Below are 22,671 nucleotides of genomic sequence, written 5' to 3'. Positions count from 1 at the left end.
TGACCAGTAGATCCAGGATCACAAGAGAAAAGGAACACTGAGCACTTCCTTTAGGCAGCTCTTGATGCATCCCATCTTATATGCATGTTTATTTTACAATGCCAAACCACATTCTATTTTAAATCTTTAATGAACCTCTGTTCCCATCCATGTAACTTTCCAATCCTTACTCTCTTCAGAATAGACAAAGATGCTTATTATAAACCACAAATTTTACTGAAAGGGTAAACTGGAAAAGTTTTAATTGTGCAGTGCAAGCCTGCCATTCATCTCCCTGCCTGGCTATTAATATCTTGGCAATGTTAAAATGCAGCACAGCCTTTAATAGCTGAACCTCTCAGCAAGGACTACAAAGTAAGCAAGGACCCAAACAGTTAACTGTGCTCATTATTTTCATCATGCTTATTACTGTGTAATTTAATGTATTTGTTATGTTATTGTTTAATACAGTCACCCAGCACACAGGATGTGCCAGGACCTGCACACTTGTGCCTTCTTTGGGAGGAGAGCTCTGTGGCTGAGGCTGGGAGATCCTTTCAGAGATGAAACAGGGCAGCTTTTGATAATCTTCCATACAGCAGGTGATGAGGTGAAGGAACAGAAGAAAGCAAAAGTGTGGTACAAATCGTGTGAAATAAAGATATGGGACCTTCAAAAAAGTTGTGAGAGGAAACAGAAAGGTCAGAAATGTTGCTGCTTATGATGGTCAGAGCTGATCAAGGTAAATCCATCCCAGGTTAAGACACAGTACATGTGCCAGCTTGGGTCCAACAGCAGGCTGTGCTCCCCCAGTGCTGTGCCCAAGGATCAAGCCCGGGTGGACATCTCCTTGGTCCTGTGGACACATCTCTGTGGGACACTGTCACACTGCAAATGCTGGAGTCAGCCACAGCTGCCACCTGCAGAGAGGTTATCTGTAACCTGGATTATACCCATGGATAACAGAGACATGAATGTGGAAAGTAATAATGGAGGCATGGAGAGCCTGCAGAGAAGGCAGGCAATTTTGTTCCGTCAGAGCTTGGGCGGTGAGAGACAAAACCCAAGCAAATACCTCATTGTATCCGACATAGAATTATTGAAACAGAGGGAAAATAAAAAGATAATGAAGATGTGGGAATTCTCCTATCAAAGCAGATGAGCGGCATGATGGGACAGAGTGAAGTAACATGACCAATGCAGAAGTTTCTGTTCTTCTCATTTCTGAGTGCTATTCAAGTCTGCTGTTGGATTAGCAGGTCCTAGGAAAATTCTCTTGCAAGATGGGTTGTTCTTGTCTCAGGTCCTGGGTAGCCTGTGTTGCATTAGGGAGCTATAATGCAGCAGCAAGAATAAAACAAACAGACTGTCAGTAACAGGAAGGAATGCTAAAAACTGCAGCAGACAAATTATTGTGCCTTTTCTGTGAAGCTGGCTGGGATTGGAAGATGTGGTTTAGAAAGTCAAAGTCTTTCCATGCATCTTGGGCATGGTGGTAGTCTGGAATGTGACAGAGCAGAGTCAGATTCCCACCTTGGGTTTGGTGCTTTAAGTATTATGATGCTGTGCAGTGTAGAAAAGAGCTTTGGCCAAACAAGATGAAAGGAAATAGAGCTCTGATTGAAGAATCCAGTTGTGGCCTAAATTCAGTCTTAGAGCCCTGGAGTTTTTCAAAGAGTAGGGCAAACTTCATCCTATTTTGATGAAAATTTTATCTGGCAGCAATGAGATGTGGATATGGAGAAGTTGTGAAAGCATCTAATTTCCAAGAATGGAAGTGGCTGAAATGCAGGTTCCTGTCTCTGTTTTTCAGCTTCCATTGCTGGTGAAAAACAGCTTCAGCTGCCATGAAGGGTGGTTTTGTTGTTAGAAAATGTTGCCTCTGTGAGGAGTGTGTGCCACAGTGGCTGAGCAAGCTGCAAGGTGGTAGAAATACCAGTGAGAAGTGTTGCAGCCAGAGCTGAAGGAATTTGTTCCAGACATGATTTTAAGTGTTTGCTACCATAAAACTCCATCTTTGAAGGACCATTCTCCACAATTGTATTTTTCAGTTTGGTTTGCTGATTAAAATGCAGGATGTTGATTAGCTTTAACACACAACAGGTAAGGAAGAGCATCTGGAAAACATCATGGGGTGGTTTTAATATTGGTTTTAATGGTGAGAGAAGTAAAATATAAATGTTTGGAAAAGCTGTAGCAACTCTCAAGTGTTGCTGAAGCCAGTAAGTGACAAAGGTGCTTTACAAACTCCTTTCATTCAACAGTCCTGAGGTACAACTCCTTCCCTCTCCATCTCCTCATCCCCACATCTCTCTTTTGCCATGGAAACAGTCTCATGTCTTGTCACGTTAAAGGTCTGGCCTTCCTCTTCAGTTCCTGAGTTGTTCTCCCCTTCCTCCCCCTGTCTCTGGCTCTGCAAATTCCTCCAGTTCAGCCCTGCAGTCCTCCTCTCTGTGTGTTCCTAAGGGATGCCACTGCCCAGGTCTGCAGATACCCGGGTGTCCCACGGTGGTGGTAGGGCTGCCCTCAGGGAGCAGCGAGTGGTCAGTTCTGAGGTCGGGTGAGCCTCTTTAAGACACTTAGGTAAGGAACACATTTTCAGTGCAGAAGTTTGGTTTCTGTGGCTGTGTTGGCCCCAAGCAGAGATACAGTTAAAAGCTGTTTTCCTGAAGGCTAATGTGTGCTGAGGGCACCACCTTTTCTGATGCATGGATTCTAATTGAAAGACAGCACTTTACGTTCATTTATCTGCATGTGGACAGTATCAAATTAAACTTTGGAGCTCGCCCAGGAGGGATCTGCACACTGTGGATTCCATCTTAGGGCAGCACAAATTATCCATTGTTCAGCTTTCTGTGTGATTTGGGTCCCTTTTCTTCAGCTGAGGTTCCCACTTAGGAGAGGTGTAGAACGTAGGGTGTCCAAACAAGGCAGTTGTTGTTAAAAAAGAAATAAAACCCCATGGTCAGCCAGCCAGATCCAATACCAGACACACAGGTGGCAGCCTTGAAGGAAATGTAGAAGTGGGCCTAATGGTTTGGAAAAGGAGATTGCAAATTTCTTGAAGGCAAGAACCTTCTTCAGTGAATCAGGCTGTGGGGTTTGCCCAGCTGAGGCCTGCCTTCCCCATGGCCTGCAGCCACTGACCACCCCAAAAATGTATAGACTGAGGCAGAGTCCAGGTTTTCTTGTTCTCAGCTTTGAGACATATAGTAGATTTTTAACATGATTAATTTCCTCAGAAGCTAAACCCAAGCCATTGACTTTCATGTAGTTTTATACATCCATTTTGCTGACATTTTGCCAGATTCACTGGGAATCCTTGCAAATATTCTGGCACTCACCCCTTCCTATTACAGCAAAACAAGCAAACAAACTCAGAAGTAAGTTACATGTTTAATTTCTGGACCGAGTGCTTACTCAGGCTGTGAAAATTGACCAGCCAGTTTTAATTTTACTTTTTTTCTCATTGGTGATTTCCTAATAGCTTCACAGCCCATGCTCAGGAATGCTTTCTCAAATTCAGAGAAGCTTGGCTGTGTGCTTAAACTTCATTAAAGTTGATAGAACTTAAGCACACGTGTAAAATTAAGCATATGCTTATGTTTTATACAGTCTTTTTGCAGGTGACACAAACAGCTGCATATGGGTTTCCAATATGTGATTAAATTCCAGAAGGAGTTTTTAAAAACAGTTTTAGTCAACCTTAATTTTCTGAAATTGGTAGCTTTAACAAAACCTATCTTTTTTGATTTAAATTGCCTGAGACGTGTGCCTTTTAAAAAGCTTTTTATTTAGCTGTCACAATATGCAGTCTTGTGTGGGATAGAGTTTGTTCATGTAAATTTAATTTCCAGTTAAAGTGGTGCAAACACAAAGTGATGTCAATAGATCTTTATGGAGTGGCAGAGCTGTTTCTTTCTCACCTCTGTCGAGGTGAGGGCCAGGCAGAGCCATTAAGTTGTCAGCTGTCCCCTTCTGCCTATTGTGGATCACAAAGCATTGCCTGGTCACCCAGGGAGACCAAAGGCATCCAGCCTTGATCCGCAGACATCAAGAGGTGGAGAAATCTTGGAAGTTTGTTTTAACATTCAATTGCCTGCGGTATTACACATAAATCTCTGTATTTTTAAATGGAATTTCCTTACCTTTGGCTTCCTGACTGCTGTGTTTTTCTGTTTTGCTAGATTGGACAGTTTTGTGGTATCTAGCATTTTCATTTTGTGAAGCTCTTTAGATATTGCTATTGAGCTACTCAATCTCCTTTGTAGGTGAAACAGAGCGAGCTCTCTACATGTCTCCTTTTCAACTGTTTTCTGCTTTTTTGGGGCGTCTCAAGTTCCTAAACTGCTGCCTCCCATACTGGACACAATATGTGCCAGACTCACCCCAAGTGTTGAAAGAAGTAAAATCACCTTCAGCTCTGTGCTTCCCTTGTGCCTGGCAGGAGATGGTGTTTGGTGTGGTTTTCCCCTCTGGGATATAAATCCAGTGTCGTGGGGCTGGGTGTGGCAGATTGCCTTGTGCACAGGTGTGTGTAATTCGTGGCTTGTCAGACACATCCCGTGCTGTCTGAGGCATCCACCTCTTACCTCTTTTCTTATGCCAGAAGAGGAAAGATGAAGATCGCCACTTGGCCAAGATGTGAAGATGAAGGGAGTTTCTGCTCTTTGACATCACATTGCATCTTTTAAAAATGTAACATTCATGTCATATGAGTCAGTGGGAAGGTCTTCCATTATTGCAGTGGACACTTAATGAGCTGTTTGGTTTCTACATTGATTAAACTTTGCTGCTGTATTGGGGTAATTGGCTGCTCTTTGGTTATGGTTCCCCTTGGAGGCAGATGATGAAATATCCGCTGTGTTCTCCTATTTCTCAGTTTTTCTGTAAGCAGCAATACTCTGTGGGGAACATCAGCTCTGCTTGATGGCTAATTAAACACTAATTTGTAACGATATTGGAGCAGATTTTAAGTTGGGAGTGCGCAAAGAAAGGGGAAACTTTTAACAGTCACCATAATTGTCAATAACAAGTCCTAATGTAATTGCATTAATTAAAGGAAAAGGGATATATTCCCTGCTGCTATAAAGTTAGTTAAAGTCAGTGAAAGTTGTGCTGGGTCAAAAATATTTCATGGCCAGCTGTTCTTGCCCTGTGGACAGACAAGTAGTGCTGTCCTGACCAAAGTGTAAAGAAAAAATTATATAGCCCAGTTCTTATTGTGTATTCTGCTGATGGACAGGAATGTTTCACAAATTCAATTAAATTCCCAAGGACGAGTAATTGTAACTCCACCCGGAGAATATTAAATTGCCTTAATGGAAAAATAAACTGGTTTTATTCTCCCCCTTCTCTCCCCACCTTCCCCATTCAGTTTTCAAATAACTTTATGTGCCTCCTTAGTTTATTAATACACTTCTCATCTTGCTGCTGATTTTGCATCTGGTAGCACTTAGCACAGACAAGACTCCCAAAGCTTTTGATCAGACACGTTAAGTAAACTCTCAGGACTGTCAGGTCTGCTGCTCTGGCAGATGTAGGCTCATGGGACGACTCCTCTCTCTTCCTCCCCTGACTGTTCCTTATCAAATCCATCCTGTTGCTTTCATGTGCTGAGGATCATGGTGCCTTTCCCCACGTACTCTCTGGCCCACAATGTGAAGATCCTCTGGTCAACAGAAAGGCATTTGTCATTGTGCTGGTTTTCAGTGTAGAGGCTTAGAGAAGCACTGCGCTTTTAAAAGCCCCATTTAGCCAACCTCAACATTTCCAGGACCTCATTCCATGAGCAAAACACAGCAGTGGGAAACCCACAAAAGCTGGGTGCAGGTTTAAATGCCTGAGGTGGGGGTGTCAGCCTGTGATGCAGCAGGGAGCTGGGTAACACCATTCTGAGGCAGAGCAGATGGAGCTGAGGGGACCTGACAGCACAGGACCTCTGTGTTGGCATCTGCAGTTTCAGGGCACCTAGAAGTGCACTCCTGGGCTGCAAGGAGGATCTTGCTGAGTGCTATTTGCTGTATCTTCTTTGTTTCTGTTCCATAATTGCCTTCTGTTGTCCTCAGAGGTGGCAGAGGGACAGGGAGTGTTGCAGATCTTCTCGTGGTCTGTTGTCCATGTCCCATCAAATCAACCAGTTATCCACTGCTGCTGTTTGATCCAGGGTTTCAGCAGAGTGTGCCCCAGGCCATGGATCCTGTTGGCTAGACTTCTACGATGCACTTCCATCCTTTTTTTATTTCTGCTTGTTCATCTAATAACCATGGCCAAATCCTCTTGAGAATTCTGGGCTAACCATGGGTGTTTGTGGCAAAACCTTCCCTCCAGTGTTAGGGGCAGGAGCTGCTGGAAGGGAATGTAGTCCTGGATTACTCTACTGCTCATCCACACTGGTGGCATCCTGCCCCCACCAAGGTGCTGGTGTTGGGACTGGGGCCCTGGTCAGCATAAGCAGAGAACAACAGCTTATTAAAACAGTGATTGAAGATGACCATGGGCCCCACTGGCCCTCAGTCCAGTTGCTCGTCACGGCAGTGGCTCAAATCCAGCCTTCTGGTCATGTGAAATTGGGGCCATTCTGCAACGAAATTGCAGCTGGAGCTTGGATGGCTTGGACAGGGGTTTGTTGTCTTCTGGCATGTTTTGTCAGGTCTTGGATGGCAATTACAGAGGATGAAATGTCCTTTAAGGAGCTGACTTGGCCCAGTGGATTAGTGTCTTCATCTGGTGGCCTGGAGAAGCTTGGTTGTATCTCCAATTTTCAGCACCTCGCTCCCACCCCTCTATCTGCATTCCCTTCCCAGAGCTGGTATCCCATTGACAGTAAGTTCCTTGGGATAAGGATGTTTCCTGGGTATTGTATGTGAGCAGTGCCTGTCACACTGATCTCTAGGGAAATATAAATCTTTATTATCATACAGATTCATAACTGCAGCAAAGTCTTTGTTTTCTTTCATCTGTGCGTCCCAGGAGGCTGAGTGCAGTTGGCTGTGATTTCGGTTGTGTCTGCTAAAAGAAAGGAAGAAATGGGCTTCCAGGTGTTGGTCCAAACCCTGGCACCTAGGGCTGTGGTCAGATATTTACCTACAGAGTCTGGAATGTACCCACCAGCAGAGGTGACTCCTAGCAGGTGTCAGCAGGTGGATAGAAAAGGCAAGTGGAGACTTCATATGAATGTCTCTAGAGCCAAATCAATCACTAGTGACCAGAGAAAAATGTAAAAGGGATGCACAGAACATTTTTTTTTTTATTATGTATCTTGGAGTTTTCTTCCATGTGTTTCTCCTGCTGCTTTTGAAATCCATGTAAACTCATAGCAACCACAGTGTCTTGCAGCAGAAGTAGCTCTGCAGCTTAGCAGAGTGTTGTGTGACAAAACACCTACCCCCTTTTCTTTGTTTTGAGACTGGTGCTTTCTAGTTTCATGCTTTCTTCTGTTATCTGCTTTCTCTATATTTTTCTTTTTTAAAATGTTTTTATTATTTGTCCTTTTCATAAGCTTCCTACACCACAGTGAGTTTTTCAGTCAGTTGTTAAGGTTTTGCAAGGTGTCTCCTAGCAATGCTTAACAAATAACTTTCCTTCATCTGCTTGTTTGTTTGCCCCAGCTGAAAGCCCCTGCAGTTCTTTACCACACCTTGTTGCTTCAGAAATGAGTTCCATCTGGATGCCCAATGCTGTTTGTGTTTTCCATGAGTGGAAAAATTGAATGTGGGACCATGGCTACCCCAGAATAATCACTGTAGGTATGGCTGAGCGCAGCTCCTTTCACCCCACTGTGCCTCCTGCAGTTTGCTGTGGCACAGCTGCTGGTATGAGCTTTGCCAAGGGAAGATGTTTGGCACATTTATTGGCCCTTTTGGGGGCCATATAGGCTGGCATTTAGTAGATGATCACTGCTACCCCATTTAAGCCCTGTTCCAGGTAGGCCCAGCCTGCTTCCTACAGTGAAATCCTCAAAAGTGGCTGGAGCTAAAGAAACATTGCTCAGTTAAATGACAGTGGTGTCTGAGAGACACCAAATGGTGCCTTTGAACAGCCCTCTTTAAACTTTTGAAGTGTTTTCCTTTGGTCCTGCTAATATGCAGCAACACAAACCAGGTAAAACTATTCTGTGCCTGAAAGAAAAGAAAGAGCAAGGGGAAAAAATAAATCAAAACCTAGCTTCCCTTTGGCTTTTATCCTTGATGTCATCAAAAGACTAAAAAGGATATTTCAGGCCTGGCTTCAGCCTGATGGAACAGCAGGGAAGTTCTTTTCTATTAGATCCTTGATACAATCACATCTGGTGAAATCACTGTGGTCACATCTGCTGAAATCTTCCATCATTTCAGATTTGTTTCAAAAGACTCAATCTTTCTGTTTTTAAAGGGTACGACTTCTTTTCCAGCCCTCCTTGGTGCCTGGAATGGAGATTAGGCATCAATCAAGCATTGCAGACCCCCCTTGCCCTGAGTGCTGTAGTCAGCTCTTGTCTCCATGTGTGTGCGTGGGGGGGGCAGCCTCTTGGGACTGTTTAAATTTACATTAGGGAATTTGAAAGAAAATGCTTACACTTTTCTGCAGGCTTAGGGTAGAATAGACACAGCAATCTTAAGGGTGCTTCATATTCCTGATAGATGACCTCCAGTATGCATCTTTTTTGCCACTGCAATGTCTTTTGGGGCTTTAGATGGTTTTTGTGACCTTGGAAAGAAGAATGAATAAGAGACGAGGTAGCAGGGGTGTGTGTCTGAAAAGCACCTTGCCTCTGGCAGTGATATTGCTAGAGAAAGTGCAAAGAAAGGAAAAAAAAGGAAAAACTAAACACAACCCCTGGCCTGAAGTATAGCAAGACTGAATCACTTCCTTTCTTCTCCCTGGCTAGCATTTATCACAGTCTCTTCTTGTAAGTACAGTGGATACCATTGAAATCAAACACTTTTCTGTCCCTCACCTGTCCCCAGCTAAAACAGGAAATAAGAGCCGCATCCTTCTAAGGATGCATCTCTGTCTAAGCCCAGTGCCCAAGGCCATGGAGCTTAAGGAGAGGCTCACTCCTGTTTTATTTGCTCTTCCCACCACCTCAGTGCCTGTCCCAGAATTACGACAGCCTGCAGAGCGTGCTGGGTGGCTGCCATGGGTGCAGCCTGGTGGAAGCAGCCAGTGGGCACTGAATTTATCAGCTCTACCACTGCATCTGTGGCTCACTGGCTTTTGCTGGAGGAAAAGACAGTAAGGTCTGTCAGGGCAGAAGTCCTTTTGTACAGTCTACTTGCTCCCAACTCCTGATTTGCCTAAATTCCACTTTCTCCTCTTGTTACCTTAATCCTTCCTTTGCCCCAGAAGGCTTTCCTGCTTTTCCCTGTTCTTGGATGTGTAAATGCAAAATGCAAGAGGTGTTGATGTGTTACAGCTCAAAGAGAGCTCCCAAGCACCTCAGGCTCCCAGTTAAACCAATGTAACAGGAGCAGGAGGCACTGTGGGCCCCCAGCTTTGTTCTAAGTCATTAGCTGTGACCTTTCCTAATATCCATGGTGGTCATCTGCAGTCTTTCACTTGTGAGTTAGGAGGTTATCAGTGACCTGTGATAGCACGGCGTGTGGAGCGAGCTGATGCTACAAGGAAGGTTGTGTGTTTAGCTGCAGCTCTGCTGTCTTGGATGTGTCTGCACAGATAAACCAGCACTACATTTCCCACTAACGACAGCTCACATTCCTGGGACACAGTTCAGAGGATGAGCTGGCCACAGCGCTCAGGAAACATGCACATGTGCTGAGCTCAACCTCTGTTAGACAAGACTTTTGGGGTGGATGGAGAGATGGTGGATATTGATGCTGGAAAATGGCACTGCACTGAGCAAAGTCTTGATGCTCCCAAAGTATTCAGGGGTTTGGCCATTGCCTTGTGTTGGTAGAAAATATACACTGGGGCTCTGGAGTTACTTGTAACCTGCTGCACATGTCAGCAGGTCACTGCTGCAAAGCCACCCTCCATGTTTCCCTGACAAAGCAACACCACCTGGCATCTGTGATTTGGTTCAGAGGCCAACCTGGCAGCCCACATTGCATCTCTCATCCCAGGGGCTAATGCCTGGCCTGAGCTACAGCCCTTCAGGGCAGCAAACAGGGCATGGAGAGGGGAAAACAGAATAAAAGAGAGATGGCTGGGCCTGGGTAGGGAAAGGAATTTGGAGCAGGAGCTAGGGAGGACATCTGGGAACCAGATTCTTCTTTTTGAGCCCACTGCAAGGAGCTGGCTTGGTTAAATGAGAGACGTTATTGTTTCTCTGCTGAAAGCTGCAAAATATGATAAGAGAAGTTGGTCTAGGGTTGTAGGAAGAGGTGACATCTAGGGAAATCATTGTGCTTTTCACGTCTTTTAACTTGGTGAATAGTCTTACCACCCTTTTGGCACAGTGAGGCAAAATTTGAGACCCTGTGTTGACCTCTGCACTGCATGTTCTGTAATGAATGTTCCTTAGAGTGGTGCGGGGGGACCTGTGGCACTGACTGCTGTTGGCTTGTAGGATTAGCAAAAGTAAAGCAAATTTCTGCCAGAGCAGAGTGGGTTAATGGGGCTTGGGAGTGGATTACCATCAGAGCTGCTCTGAGCTAGACACCAGAAATTCAGGGGCAGACAAACAAGCCAAGCAGTGAAGAAGCTCTCTGCTGTTTTTCTCTCTTTTAACTCACAGCAGAGACTGAGCCAGGGGACAGGAGTGTAGGCGTTGTAGAAGTTCACGTGAGTGGATAGTCTCTGGCATGAGTAATTTGTTGGACTGGGTTGGCTTACGTTTGCTTTTTGTCGAACTCACGTTGGCTGAGCCAAAGATAGCATCCTTTTCCTTTTTAAACCCATTTTTCCATATTCTGCTGGCTGGAAGAGGGGGTGCACATGTCTGCAACAATGCCATAAATCCAGACAGAAATAGAATTAGCAGTTCCCTCTGGTTCCGGTGTTCGTATCTGCGGGGCTCTGAGCTTAACCAGCCTGGGCTCCTCGGACCAGAGCCGCGTCTGTGTGAACCTGTTGTGCCTTGGGACCTGAGCTTGGGTTTTGTTCCAGAACAATATCATAAAACTTTAATAGCAACGTCATGACAAAGTGCATGGGAAGAGGAATAACTTAACCCTCTCTTGCTAAAGCTGGTGTTGCAAGTGCTCCAGTTTGCCCATGCAGCAAATCCTTCCGTTGAATATGGAACACTGTGGGGAGAGAGAAAATTCAAGATTTGTGGGGATGGGGAAGAAAAAGCAAGCAGAAACCTGTCTGTGTGAGGATTACCATTTCTAAAATGTCTTTAAAGTCTGTTCCTGCCCCAGTAGGCCCTGGTGCACATCAGTAGTGTCATTCGTTGGCACTGTTGCACTGCATTATGCTCCTGCATTTGTGGAGTTGGGCTCTTAATCTATGCTGATTGTGTTTTAATTGAATAAATAAATCAGAGTCCAGAATCAATAGAGATGCTTCTACGCTATTTTATTTTGTTTTTCTAGGTTTCCTAAGGACATTTAACTTTTACAACCTTATAACTTGTTCTGCAGCATTTGCTAGTCAGCTGTTGCTTAATTGTTCTGGGGAGTGAGAACCTGGGAATAATATGGCCCAGAAATGCTAAGAAGCAGAAATGAAATTGGCTGATCTTCTCATCTACCACCATCCCTTCTCTCCAGGGTCAGGGTACCAAGCAGGTCCTGTGTGGACTCCAGTGTTATTCCTGGATCTGCCAGTGGCTTGATTTATCACCTCACATGTTGGGGCCTTGGATGCCCTTTGCATCTCCCCTCTCCTTTCCAGGCTGACTTTTGGCTGTTTAACTTCACAATTCTCTGGAGTGGAGCAGTCACAGATTTTCTGTCTGAGAAGCCTGTGGCAGTTACAGGCCAACAACTGGAAGATGGAGAAAAACTGAACAAGAGCCATGAAGTGGAAAAGAAGTTGTACTTCTGCAGATTTAAAAATCCAGGTGCCTGCAGTTAGCCAGGAGTAATGGTCTGGGCTAATTCCTGTAAAAAATATTTAAAACAATAGTTTGGATGGAAAGACTTTGGCTCTATAGTAAAAATAGGCGAGAGTTGAGTTTGTAAGTATTTTCTAACCTGACTCTCAGCCTTTTAAATGGTGTGTTCTTCCATAAACCACACTGGAACTTCCATTTTCTTGTTAGTCAAGCCAAATTTATTGTAATCCAATAAGATTTAATAATCATTAGGAACTAATGAATGCCTCAGCACGTATAAGTTTGGCAGATCAGAGGCTGCCTTACTTTGCATAGCCTGTCTTTCTTTGACCAACTTGCCATTTATGTGTCAGATTGATGACTGGGGAATTCTTTAAAACAGGTAATGATTGACTGCTCCTAAAATGAAATTTAAATAAGAACTATCTGCAACAGCCAGTGAGCCAAAGAAAATGGCAAATTTTTGGCTTGGAAAATTGAAGTAACTTGGTGAGAGTGAAGGCAAACAGAGCTGGATTGTCTGTGGGAAGGTGCTGGTATGGTCTGAACAGTCTTTGCAGTTGAAATTAGGTGAGTTGTTAGGTAATTCTTTAGTATTTTTATTATTGACCTCATCAAGCTCTGAATGAACTCTTCTGCATTGAGCTCTGTGGTTGCTTGTATATGGAGAGACCCTTTCTTGTCCGGGGGATTTGCAGATAAGTAAGACATGGAAGAACAGAAGAAAAATAACTCAAGTTTAGAGAAGACTTTCAGTGTAATATTTCACTTGACTCAAGAACTTTGGTTTCTGTGCATGCCCTGATGGTGGGCTGGCTCAGTGGGGCTTGCCCCTGGTACCTACTTTGCACATGGCAGAGATCCTCAGCTGGTTTTCTTAAATTTCCTGCTCCTAGTAGAGCTGCCTAATTCCCAAAGCACTGAAAATGTTGAGGAGGAAGATGCTTCCTGCCTTTACCTTCCTCTGTGCCCTGTTGAGAGGTCCTGCTGTTGGGTTGGGCTGTACAGCACCGAGGTCCTTCCAGAGGTTTTGGACTAGGTTGATTTATCAAAAACAAAGCATGTGAATGAGTCCTCTTTTAAAATGCTTATTGTAGCGGGGATTGCAGTGCTGCCCTTGAACAGTGGCTTGGAGGTCACATGCTCTGCTGTGCTGCTGAGTTCTGGTTTTTACTTTTTGAGGTGGGTGATGTGGAGGTGAAAATTCATCATCCCTACCCTTCCAAGTGAGCGTCCCTACCAGCCTGGGTACAAATGGGACTGGGCGGTTTTGAAAACAGAAAGAAAGCAAAATGTGTTGAATTAGAAAGGGTTCTGGCCGCATGTTGGCATTTTCTCTGGGCGTGAGCTTTCCTGCTTAAAAGCCTTTCCACAAGGACCTTACTTATGTTATTTTGTGACTTCTTGTTGCAAATCACACCCTTCACCTTCAATCTGCTAGAAATGGATTGAACTTTTTCACTCCTCCTTGAAGGAGCTCATTTTTCTGATGGAATTTGTGAAGAAGTGTTGAATCAGACAGGTACACCTACCAAGAATTGATTTAAAATAAGAATAGGTGCACGTGGCCAGTCACTGGCTGCTGTGGCTTGTAGCTCTGTTCTGTTCATGCTTTGCCTGGGATGAGGACATGGCAGAAGAGATGCTATCAGGATCCAGGTGCTCCAAGCCTGTCCTCAGCTCTGTTTTCCCAGACAAGTATCCTTCTAAAACACATCTTCTCCATCTTACGGTGTGGGGATGGTGTGACTCTTCACCTCCAAAGTGGATTGCTGAATTGCTAGTCCTCCAAGTCAATTTAACACAATGGGACCCTTGTGACAAATAAGTGAAGAAAGGCCCCAAAGCAGCATGAATTCCTGTGAGATGGAGGCGTGCTGTCAGTTCTGGAGGGAGCTATAGCATTTGAGCATGTTTGCGCCTGCAACCCGAGAGTTATTGCTGGGCATGGGTGCAGCTCCGTGAGGACAGTAAGAAACCATGTGCCAGGCCAAGTACTTTGAATAACTGGAACTTCTCTTTCTTCTTTAAGGTGAATCCTGGTGGCAAGACACTTGAGGAGAGGCGGTCCAGTTTAGATGCCGAAATCGACTCTCTGACCAGCATCCTGGCCGACCTAGAGAGCAGCTCTCCGTACAAACCTCGGACTCAACAGGTTAGTGGCACGTTGCATAAACACAGAGTGGGAAAGGGGCCAGCATCGACTTCTGGAGTCAATTTGCTAAGTGCTTGGTATTTGTTGTGAGCAGGCGTGCCAGTTCCTCCTGATAGCATCCAGATGTGGCTGTCAATGGGGAGAAGGGTGCAGCTGCTCTGAGGGGGCACCAGCTCAAAAGCTGCTGCATCTCTGAGCAAAGGGCCTCTGATCCCGATTGTCAGATTGCCATGGAGATTGTTAGAAAAATACTCTCAAAAAATGGCATTTCATTCGCCTCAACTTTCAACCAACAATGACTTGTGAATTAAAACTTGCTCACTTCACAAGCACTTTTGTGCTTTTATTTTCTTGCTGGTTTTCTGTTCTGTTAACTTTTGTCTGTCGTGCTGCCAGAAGGATCCAGATATCCGCATCTCGTGAAGTGGCTTGGATTGGAGCTCAGCTGTCAGGGTGGCTGTAGCCCAGCAAGGCAGACTGGAATTCACACTTCTCTGCTGTGTCTAGACAAGGACTGCAGGGGTGACAGGGACTTGGCTAATTTTTGTCACTCATCTAGGTAGTGCTTGAGTGGAGCTATTTAAGTTCTGGTGAGATGTCATCTATTTTATCAGAGGAAGTGGTGACACCCCGGTGGCACTTTATAAAGGGCAGTTCTTGAGATCTTATAAAATCATCCTAGATATAGATATGTTTGTGCCTTGTCTTTCCTTCCTAGTCTCATGACTGGTCTCATTTCTTACATGTGTGTGGGTCTGTAGGATGTATGCAGCTATATGTATGCTGTATTTCTCTTAGTAAAGCCCCGAAAGTCAAAAGTATCAACGGGATAAGTGAGCAATAGGTACACACCCACTATCCATACAAGCCTTCTCTTTGGTTTGTGTCTTTTTTGGTTGTTTTCATTGCCATATTTCTTCTAAGTAACTGAGAAGTGATATTTTTGGAGCAGAACCAAAGTAGTGACCGGAGTCTGTTTAGATTTGCTCTTGTTCAAGTCTGCAAATGGAGTAAAAGCAGAATGAAATCAGATTTGTGCTCTTCTGAAAGTGTCCCCCTGAACACAGAGGCTCTGATTTTCCGTCCTTTCTGCAGGGACCTCCCTATAAACTCATCTTTCATTTTAGTAGCATGTGCACAGTTATTGCATAAACTTACAGACTTGTCCTTGAAAAAGGCACTAGTTGGGGTGAGTCAGTCAAAAAGAGCAACAATGTAAACCAAATACAATTCAGCCCTTTTCCCAGTGGGTTTTTTGTTGTTGCAATAAATGAGACGAGTTCTGCTCAGGCACTGTGGTGAATAACCCGTGTTCAGTTTGTTTGCATGGGCCAAACACACCAGTGCACACTGTTACTGGGGAATGCTTATAGAGTCAAAATGCTGCAAAAGTTGGGCGAAAGAGATTCGTGCTCCCCATTTTCCTCAGCAACGCCCACAGTCAGCTCCAACATCTTTATTAGGGACATCTAACTTATGTACCCACTTCATAGAGCATCTGCAGTTTGCTGACCGTGTTGCTGACTGTTTCCTGATATTTCTTCCTTTGAGATCTGGGGTTCTGTGAATAGGTTGTTTTTTCACTTTTGTTTTGCGCCTTTACCATTAAAAGAAAAAATTAAAAATCACAGCATTCAAATGCAAACTTCTTCAGGTTTCTTGAGTATTTGAAGTCAAAGCCCAAGTCTAGGACTTGATCTGACCTCTGAAATTCATCACCCTCCAAGATGACGTGCTCATTCCCATTCATACACATGCTTGTTCCCATAGCTTAATGCCACAACTCAGGTGGGGGCTCTGCAAACTTGCCCCTGCACCTAGGAGCACCTGGATGGTAAGGCTCCCAGGTGCACAACACACTGTGTGTGAGCTGGTGGGCAGAAGAAGCTGAACTCCATCTCTGGGATCAAATCCCAACTTGATTTGTTCGGTCTATCTGATTTTTCAGGATCTCTTGGTTAACATAATGATGTTCTGTGAAAACAGCTACAGCAACTACTAACTAGAGCTGTTAGGAAATGCCAGAGTTGGATGTATCATCTGCTGTAATTAAAAGAGTACTCAAATGAGTCCTTGAAAGGTGGAACTAGAATGTAAAGCTTTGATATTTTCCTTTGTTTGATCTCTACTAAGTATTAAAACTGGTGAGTCATTTGATGGTCTTATAGTAGGATAATAGATTAGGCTGCAAATTGTAAGGTACTTACTCAGAACATCAGCACATTTATTGGATTACACCTTAGCTGACCTTCCCAAATTTATCAGGATAATGGCTGCAGATAGGAAAAAAGAGCTACGACTTGTTTTCAGAGAAGATGCTTTCAGTTGTGCTTACGTGGTTAAAGCATTACAATAATTTTATAGGAATATCTTGCCCTTGGGGATACTCCTATTCTGGAATAAGAGAAATTTTATTGTTAAGTTTCTTTATTATATTATCTTCAAGACAGTTTTAAAGCAACGCAAGATAAATCGTAACATAGTCCTCTCCCAGCAGAGTAGGAGTGATGGCAGGGTAACAACAAGCATTTTATTTAACATACGCTGCCCACTGGCATAAATCCATACAAAGGGAAGCTCTTTTGATCCTTGGTACAAGTTCAAGATTGCAAAGACACCCACTGCACCAGGAGGTGCCTCTGACACAGAGGGATGTAATGTTTCTCAGAAGGGCTGGGCCAACATCAACCCCAGACAATGTTCCTTAGCCCTTGCTGTTGAGGGCATAGATGAGTATGAATCTCTGCACCATCCCTGCATAGCTTACCTGGGTGTCACTCTGGTAATATTTTTTGTGTGCTGGGCAGATGACAAGGACACTGCCATGAGCTGAAACTGACCACCATTAATAGAAGATAAGGAGAGAGAGTTTGGACACCTGTGGTCAGCAGTGCTGTCCTGGCATACCTTGTGGTCCTGCAGCTGAGTAGGAAAGCAAAGGTGACCTGGGCTGAGTCCATATCTTGCAAGTGAGTGTCTCTCTGACTGAATCACAGAAGCAGTCAGAAGTGATTAAAATGTAAGCTTTTTCCTTTCAAAATTGCATGTATCTAAAAGCACAGAAAATAACAAGACAAAGTCATCATCTTTAGCCTCAACACAGCAGCATCTAAGGATGTTTTCTGTCATGTGAGGTGGTGTATTTAAAGAATTCAGCTAGAGCTGAAGTCTTAGAAAGGATCTGTGTGACCTTCACCAGCGTGACCAGTTCCAGCCCTCTGGTACAGTAAATTGAGATGGACAAGATGACCAACATATTCTCAAAATTGCCATGACTGCAGTGGCATATGAGGTTTAGCTTGCTTCAGGTATTCTTGGAAGAACTGCAGATGCATTATGAAAAAAAATCTAATTAATGTTTTCCTCCTGTTTGGTGAAGTTTGGAAGTACTTATGTGATGAGTAAAGTACAGAGCTCCTCTTGTGTAGCTGCAGTGTGCTTCTGTGTACATACCACACCTTCTAAATTGCAGTAACTTATTGGAAAGTTCAGAGGCGGAGAACCCACTGTGTCTTTTATTAGTAAAAGACAAGATATTAGGTGCATAATTTCCACGGATGGGAGCAGGGATTAGTCATAAATTATGTGAACCCCCTAAGTTAGAGGCCTAGTGAATGCTGTGGTCATCTGACTCCTCTATTAAAGGGTATTTTCCCCAGTTTTTACCTGTTCTGTTTAAGTCCTTGCGTAAGAGATTAGTGCAGCAAGACCTTAACCAAAAAAACCCCCAAAGCAAACATGCCAAATTTCAGCCCATAAAATAAATGTTAGCATTTTCTAAAAAACAAGAAAACTTTGTGACTCTGGAGAAAGGGCTTCCAGCAGGGACTGTGAAAATGAAATACTGGAAATAGCAGCACACGTAGGCTCAGGATTTTTTGTCCCTGCTGTGAATTATGCATTGAATGCTGATTGCTGTGTCTGGAATTGGACACCTACCTTCTGAAACTCTTGACTTTTATCCCAAATTTCCAACAGAATGTCTGTTGGCAAAATAGCACTTTTTGGGAGGTGTACCTAATAAGATGTACCTGGTCTGATGGTATTTAAGCTTTTTCTAAAAGCAAATGCTCTGTGGCCAATATTTGTGAAGTATTTAAATAGCAGAAAAATCTTGCTTGACCATGCACCACAGTCAAGATGAAATCTGCTTGTGTACTGCTCTCATAGGCAGCTTGATCTGGAGGGAACTGGGCTGGCACTCTGGACACCTGTTCCATTCCCAGCAACCACTGCTGTGCTAAATGACCTTGAATGTAGTGTTTCCCCTTTCCTCCTCTCCTCTCAGAGTCTCTTCTGTCCTTGTAGCTTGGCAGCCTCTTCAATGTGATTTGCGTCTTACTCCCCATGTGTGTGGCAGCCTTGGTCTGGGCTGAAGGCCTTTAGGTGATGTGGTTGTGCAAACAGGTGGGGAACATGAAGGCAGAGTTAGGCAAGATATCTAAGGATTCATGCCTGTGTCCCTGCCTCTGTGTCCTTGCCCCCAGTACTAGACATATGTCATTATCCAACACTTTAAGCCAAAGTGAGCAGTGTTTTGAAGGAAAAGAGGCTCATTCTCAGTGTGAGATACAGAACAATAAAAATGTAAAGAAAATTAAATTAAAAAATCAGTGATACGTTTTCATTAAGTTTCAAGCATACTGGGAAATAATGTCTTGTAATGACTGAAATTTTAAAGGGATTTAAATGTTTGACAGAGCTGCTTATTCCATCACTTCTTTTGACAACCATTTGGGGATAATAAAACCAGTGAAAGGCAATGGACGTATTTTCTTGCCGAGTGGTGGGACAGGATTGAACAGTTTCAGCTGTACGATGGCAAACCAGAAAACAAGGCAAAATCTTGAGTGCTGAAGACTCCTAGGAGGTCTTTTCCATGTGAATTTCTAATTTTAGTGCCCCGCTTATAGCTGCGTCAGGAACGCACAACTGAGAGTGCGGGTGTTTTATCTTGGTTTATGCAGAGCTGTGTCTCCAACCATGATTAAAGCTTCCTACCCAGCAAGGGGAAGCACATTCCCCCAGCTTTGAGAAAGATCCTTATGATTGCTCTTGGTTTGGGCTGTGAGGCTCTGTGAAAAACAGACCATTGAATCTGGACTCAAAACAGCCTGTGCAAATTTGCTAGTCCAGGCTCAGAGTTGGTTTTATTGTTCCTGGTCTTTGACTGAGCCTGGCTGCTTAGGTTGGTTTGCACCAAAAAGATTTTGGAAGTGCAGTCCACAGGGTATTTTACAGAACCCCAGTTGTTGTCAGGAAGATATTTATTTCTTTTAAGAAAGAAAATTTAGGGGTACAAGCAAATTGAGATTGATTTGGTGGGTTCAGAATGAATTCCTCCCTCCTGTAGCATTTACGTGACAGAGTTTTATGGTTCCTCAGTTATTGGACTCAGGGGGATATGGCTTTTTCAGATGTTCAGTTTGGGCTGAAATAGATAGCTTCTGCCATCTTCACATACGATATTTGAGGTAAATAAAAGTTTTCTGGCCTCATTCTGCTGGTCTGAGCACATCTAACTGCTGGGCTTCTGCACAGTTTTGCTAGTCTTCAGTGTCCAGCAGCACAGCAACAGTATCCAGGCAATGCTTTCCCAGTTGCAAAGGGCTCTTTGTATTTGTTCTCTTGAGGTCTGTGTGTTTCAGGTTTTGTAGGCTTTTGAATCTCTTTGTTGTAGGACAGAGGGGCTTGTTGGAAATAAGCTCATCTGCTGAAACTGAGAGGCTTCCACTGTCCATCCTAAAGGGTTGATGACCTTGGAGTAGGACAATCCAGCTACTGCAGACTTTTTGTTCTACACAATGCTTTTCCTGAAGGCTGTGATTGCTGCCATTTTGCTGACTTGGATGGCTCATGTGGACACAGAGGGATGACAGTGGCTCACAGCAGTGTGCCCAGGCTGGCATTGAGCTGGTGAGCTCCAGCCCTTGTAGCAGCATCAGAGGGCTCGTGTAGGCTCACTGCAGGGTGCTGGCCTATGGCTGTTCTCAGTGGGCTGTGACCCTTTTGCCATAGTCGTGGGCATCAGGAATTGCATGGGCTGTTCTGAAGATGGAATCACCTCTGAGAACTGTGCTCCTGCTTCTGGCTGCAGCAAGCTGGCTTTGTGCTCTCTGGAAAATCCGTGTGGATTACTGAAAGTAGGAAAGGAAGCGTCCCATCTGGAGCAATTTCAGTAGTTTCCTTCCAGCACTCGAAATGCAAAGCCTCTACATCCAGAAACCCTTCCTCCTGCTGTTCTCCTCTCCAAAGGCAGAGTGACATTCCCACCCCATGTGGGTGGCATTTGAGGTGGTCCCAGGGTTGGAGCTTTCTGGGAGGATCACTGCAGGTGCGCTGGCAGTGAGCAGCACATCTGTCCTGCCATCCCTGGCATGTCTGTAGACAGAAGCGTGCACAGGACGGGGATGTTCAGCCATGAACGTGTGAGCTGGGAGGCATAGCCAAGAGATGATTTCATGTATGTTTGGATTTGGTCTTTCTCTGTAAGAAGGGAAACCTTCCTGCAGTCATCAGCTCCCAGCCGGTGCGTGCGGCAAACTGACGCTGCTCTGATTAGCAGATCCCTGAATTGGTTGCATCTGCTGGTATGTATTAAACCTTAATCCTTTTGATAAGAGCATGTCCGTGAAGATTTTTAAAGAAAGTTTTCTGAGATCCCAGATTATCAGCCTGTCACAGATGAACAGGATAAGAGTGACCTTTGCAGGGTATTACTTCTTCCTCTTGTACTATCATCAGAGTGAAAATAAATCAGCACTACTCCTGCTGTTTCTTTTTCTGATATGTAATCAAGTTCACAGAAATATCAGTAAGGTTTTCTTTTCCCTTTTTCCCTTTCTCTTTTTCTGCATCCATTTTTGTTTTCTGCCTACTTGTTCAGCTAAAGCTTTAGATGACAGCTAGTGTTGGATATATTGGACTTTAAAATCTGTGCAGGCATCTCAAATTTGTGTATGGATAAAGATAAACATTTACTTTGGGAACAGTGATAAAAAGCAAATAGTACTTCATAATTTGGTCGTTTTCTCATTCCACATTTGTGATTGTTTTGCTGTGAGTGGTTGAGAGCTGGTCTCTTATTCTCTAAAGGTCAAGGCCTTCTACCTATTGTTAAGTTTTGTTTTCTATCTTTTTCCCCACAATGGGACTGAGCTGCTGTAAGCCATCATCTCAGGAAGCCTCTCATCATTTCCCCATCCTTGCATTTTGGCACTCACTGTGGCTTGGCACTCTCCTCAAAGGGCCGCGGCGCACTTCACGAGCTGTCCGTGTGTCCAGCCAGCAAAGAGCAGCTGCCTTTGGGGCAGGAACCTGTGTTTTGTTGGGACGCAGGCTCTGCTCGTGTTCTTGCATGGGTCGATGCATCTGAGTGCTTCAGTGGCATCAGATTCACCACCATGACAGCAGCCTGTGAGGTGGGGAAGTACACTGGCTGTCTCATGGGCAGGGGAGGAACCAGGGCTCTGGGAGATCAGATGACTTGGTTTGTGCCTGAGTCACCAGAGGAGCTGAGGCCACACTCATGGGCACCCTGTCATGGATTTATCTTCATCTCCTAAGCCATGGGAGTGGATGGGCAGAGCATGTGTGAGAACACCCCCTGCCAGGGAGATTGAAAGAGGTCTCGGGTGTGGGAAAATGCATCTATCTCTGTCTTGCAGTATGTGAACCAAGCAGGGAAAATAAAAACCCTTGTTTCTTCTGTGGGAAGGTGTTGCTTGATATGCAGCTACAGTTTTGTGATTTCCAGTCAACAGTTTTCTTGATGCAATGCCTTGACAGCAAACCTACAAGGACTCAAAGCCTCGGGCCCTGAAAGTTGTAGTTTCCTGGATCTATATCATCACTCTCTGATCTCCCAGCACTCCAGAAGTGGGAATCTGTTTTTCCCACCTGCATACGGCTGGAAGTTGAACTTAGTCCTTTGGCACAAGGCGTTGATTTCCCCATGTGTAGCAGCCACTCTTCTGCCCAATGCCTGCCAAGGAAGTAACTGGAGCATTTTGAAATGAGCGCACAGTTGATGAATTCTTCCTACCCAGCACCCATTGGTGTCCAGCAGTTGGCTGCTCCCCACATATGGATTGATTTCTTTGACCACTTTTATGTGGGTGTGGGAGGGGTATCTGTGTGAAGAGCTCTGTGGCTGGGGAGGATGGGCCCAGATCCCTGTCTTGGGGAGCTGCAGGGAGGTGCTGCTGTCCTTGCTTGGCCCATGGGGTGGCCATTCTGCACACGTGCACAGCGAGCTCCAAGCCTGCTGCGTGTCTTGCAGGCAGCTTGAACTTTTGCTCTTCCAGACTGTGCTGTAACCAGGATCTCTGACCTGGAACATGGATTGTTTGGCTGAAACACACAGACAAATGCCAAGGCTAATACTAGGGGGAGAAGGGAAGCAGGGGGGGCAGTCAGGAGAGGTAACAGATGAGAACAGGAAGGGTCAGAGTCCGCTCAAGACGCAAGTCCACAAGTCCATAGGAAATCAGGCTTCCTTTGCTCTGCTCTCTATGGTTTCTGTTCCTTTTGTGTTGTGTTTGTCTCTTCTGCGCACAGGAGGAACCAGCTGCGTTTCCCTCCCTGCTAGGGA

At 44.6% G+C, this 22,671-nt stretch overlaps 1 protein-coding gene across 7 annotated transcripts in view; it reads left to right on the top strand.

Moving 5' to 3' along the window:
- LOC121671299 (LIM domain containing preferred translocation partner in lipoma) overlaps nt 1-22,671 on the top strand; it is a 333,806-nt gene that overhangs the window by 153,520 nt on the left and 157,615 nt on the right. For all 7 annotated transcript variants that reach the window (XM_042042722.1, XM_042042721.1, XM_042042717.1 and 4 more), the window contains one exon: nt 13,956-14,078. In XM_042042722.1, the coding sequence (XP_041898656.1) occupies nt 13,956-14,078 (123 nt within the window). The remainder of the gene's footprint in view (nt 1-13,955; nt 14,079-22,671) is intronic.

This window comes from Corvus kubaryi, unplaced genomic scaffold (assembly GCF_017639235.1).
Source record: "Corvus kubaryi isolate FWS band 111438036 unplaced genomic scaffold, C.kubaryi_AGA036_p1.0 37397, whole genome shotgun sequence".
Classification (NCBI taxonomy): Eukaryota; Metazoa; Chordata; class Aves; order Passeriformes; family Corvidae; genus Corvus; species Corvus kubaryi.
Note: the sequence above shows the minus strand (reverse complement) of the source record. Positions and strands in the feature narration are given on the sequence as shown.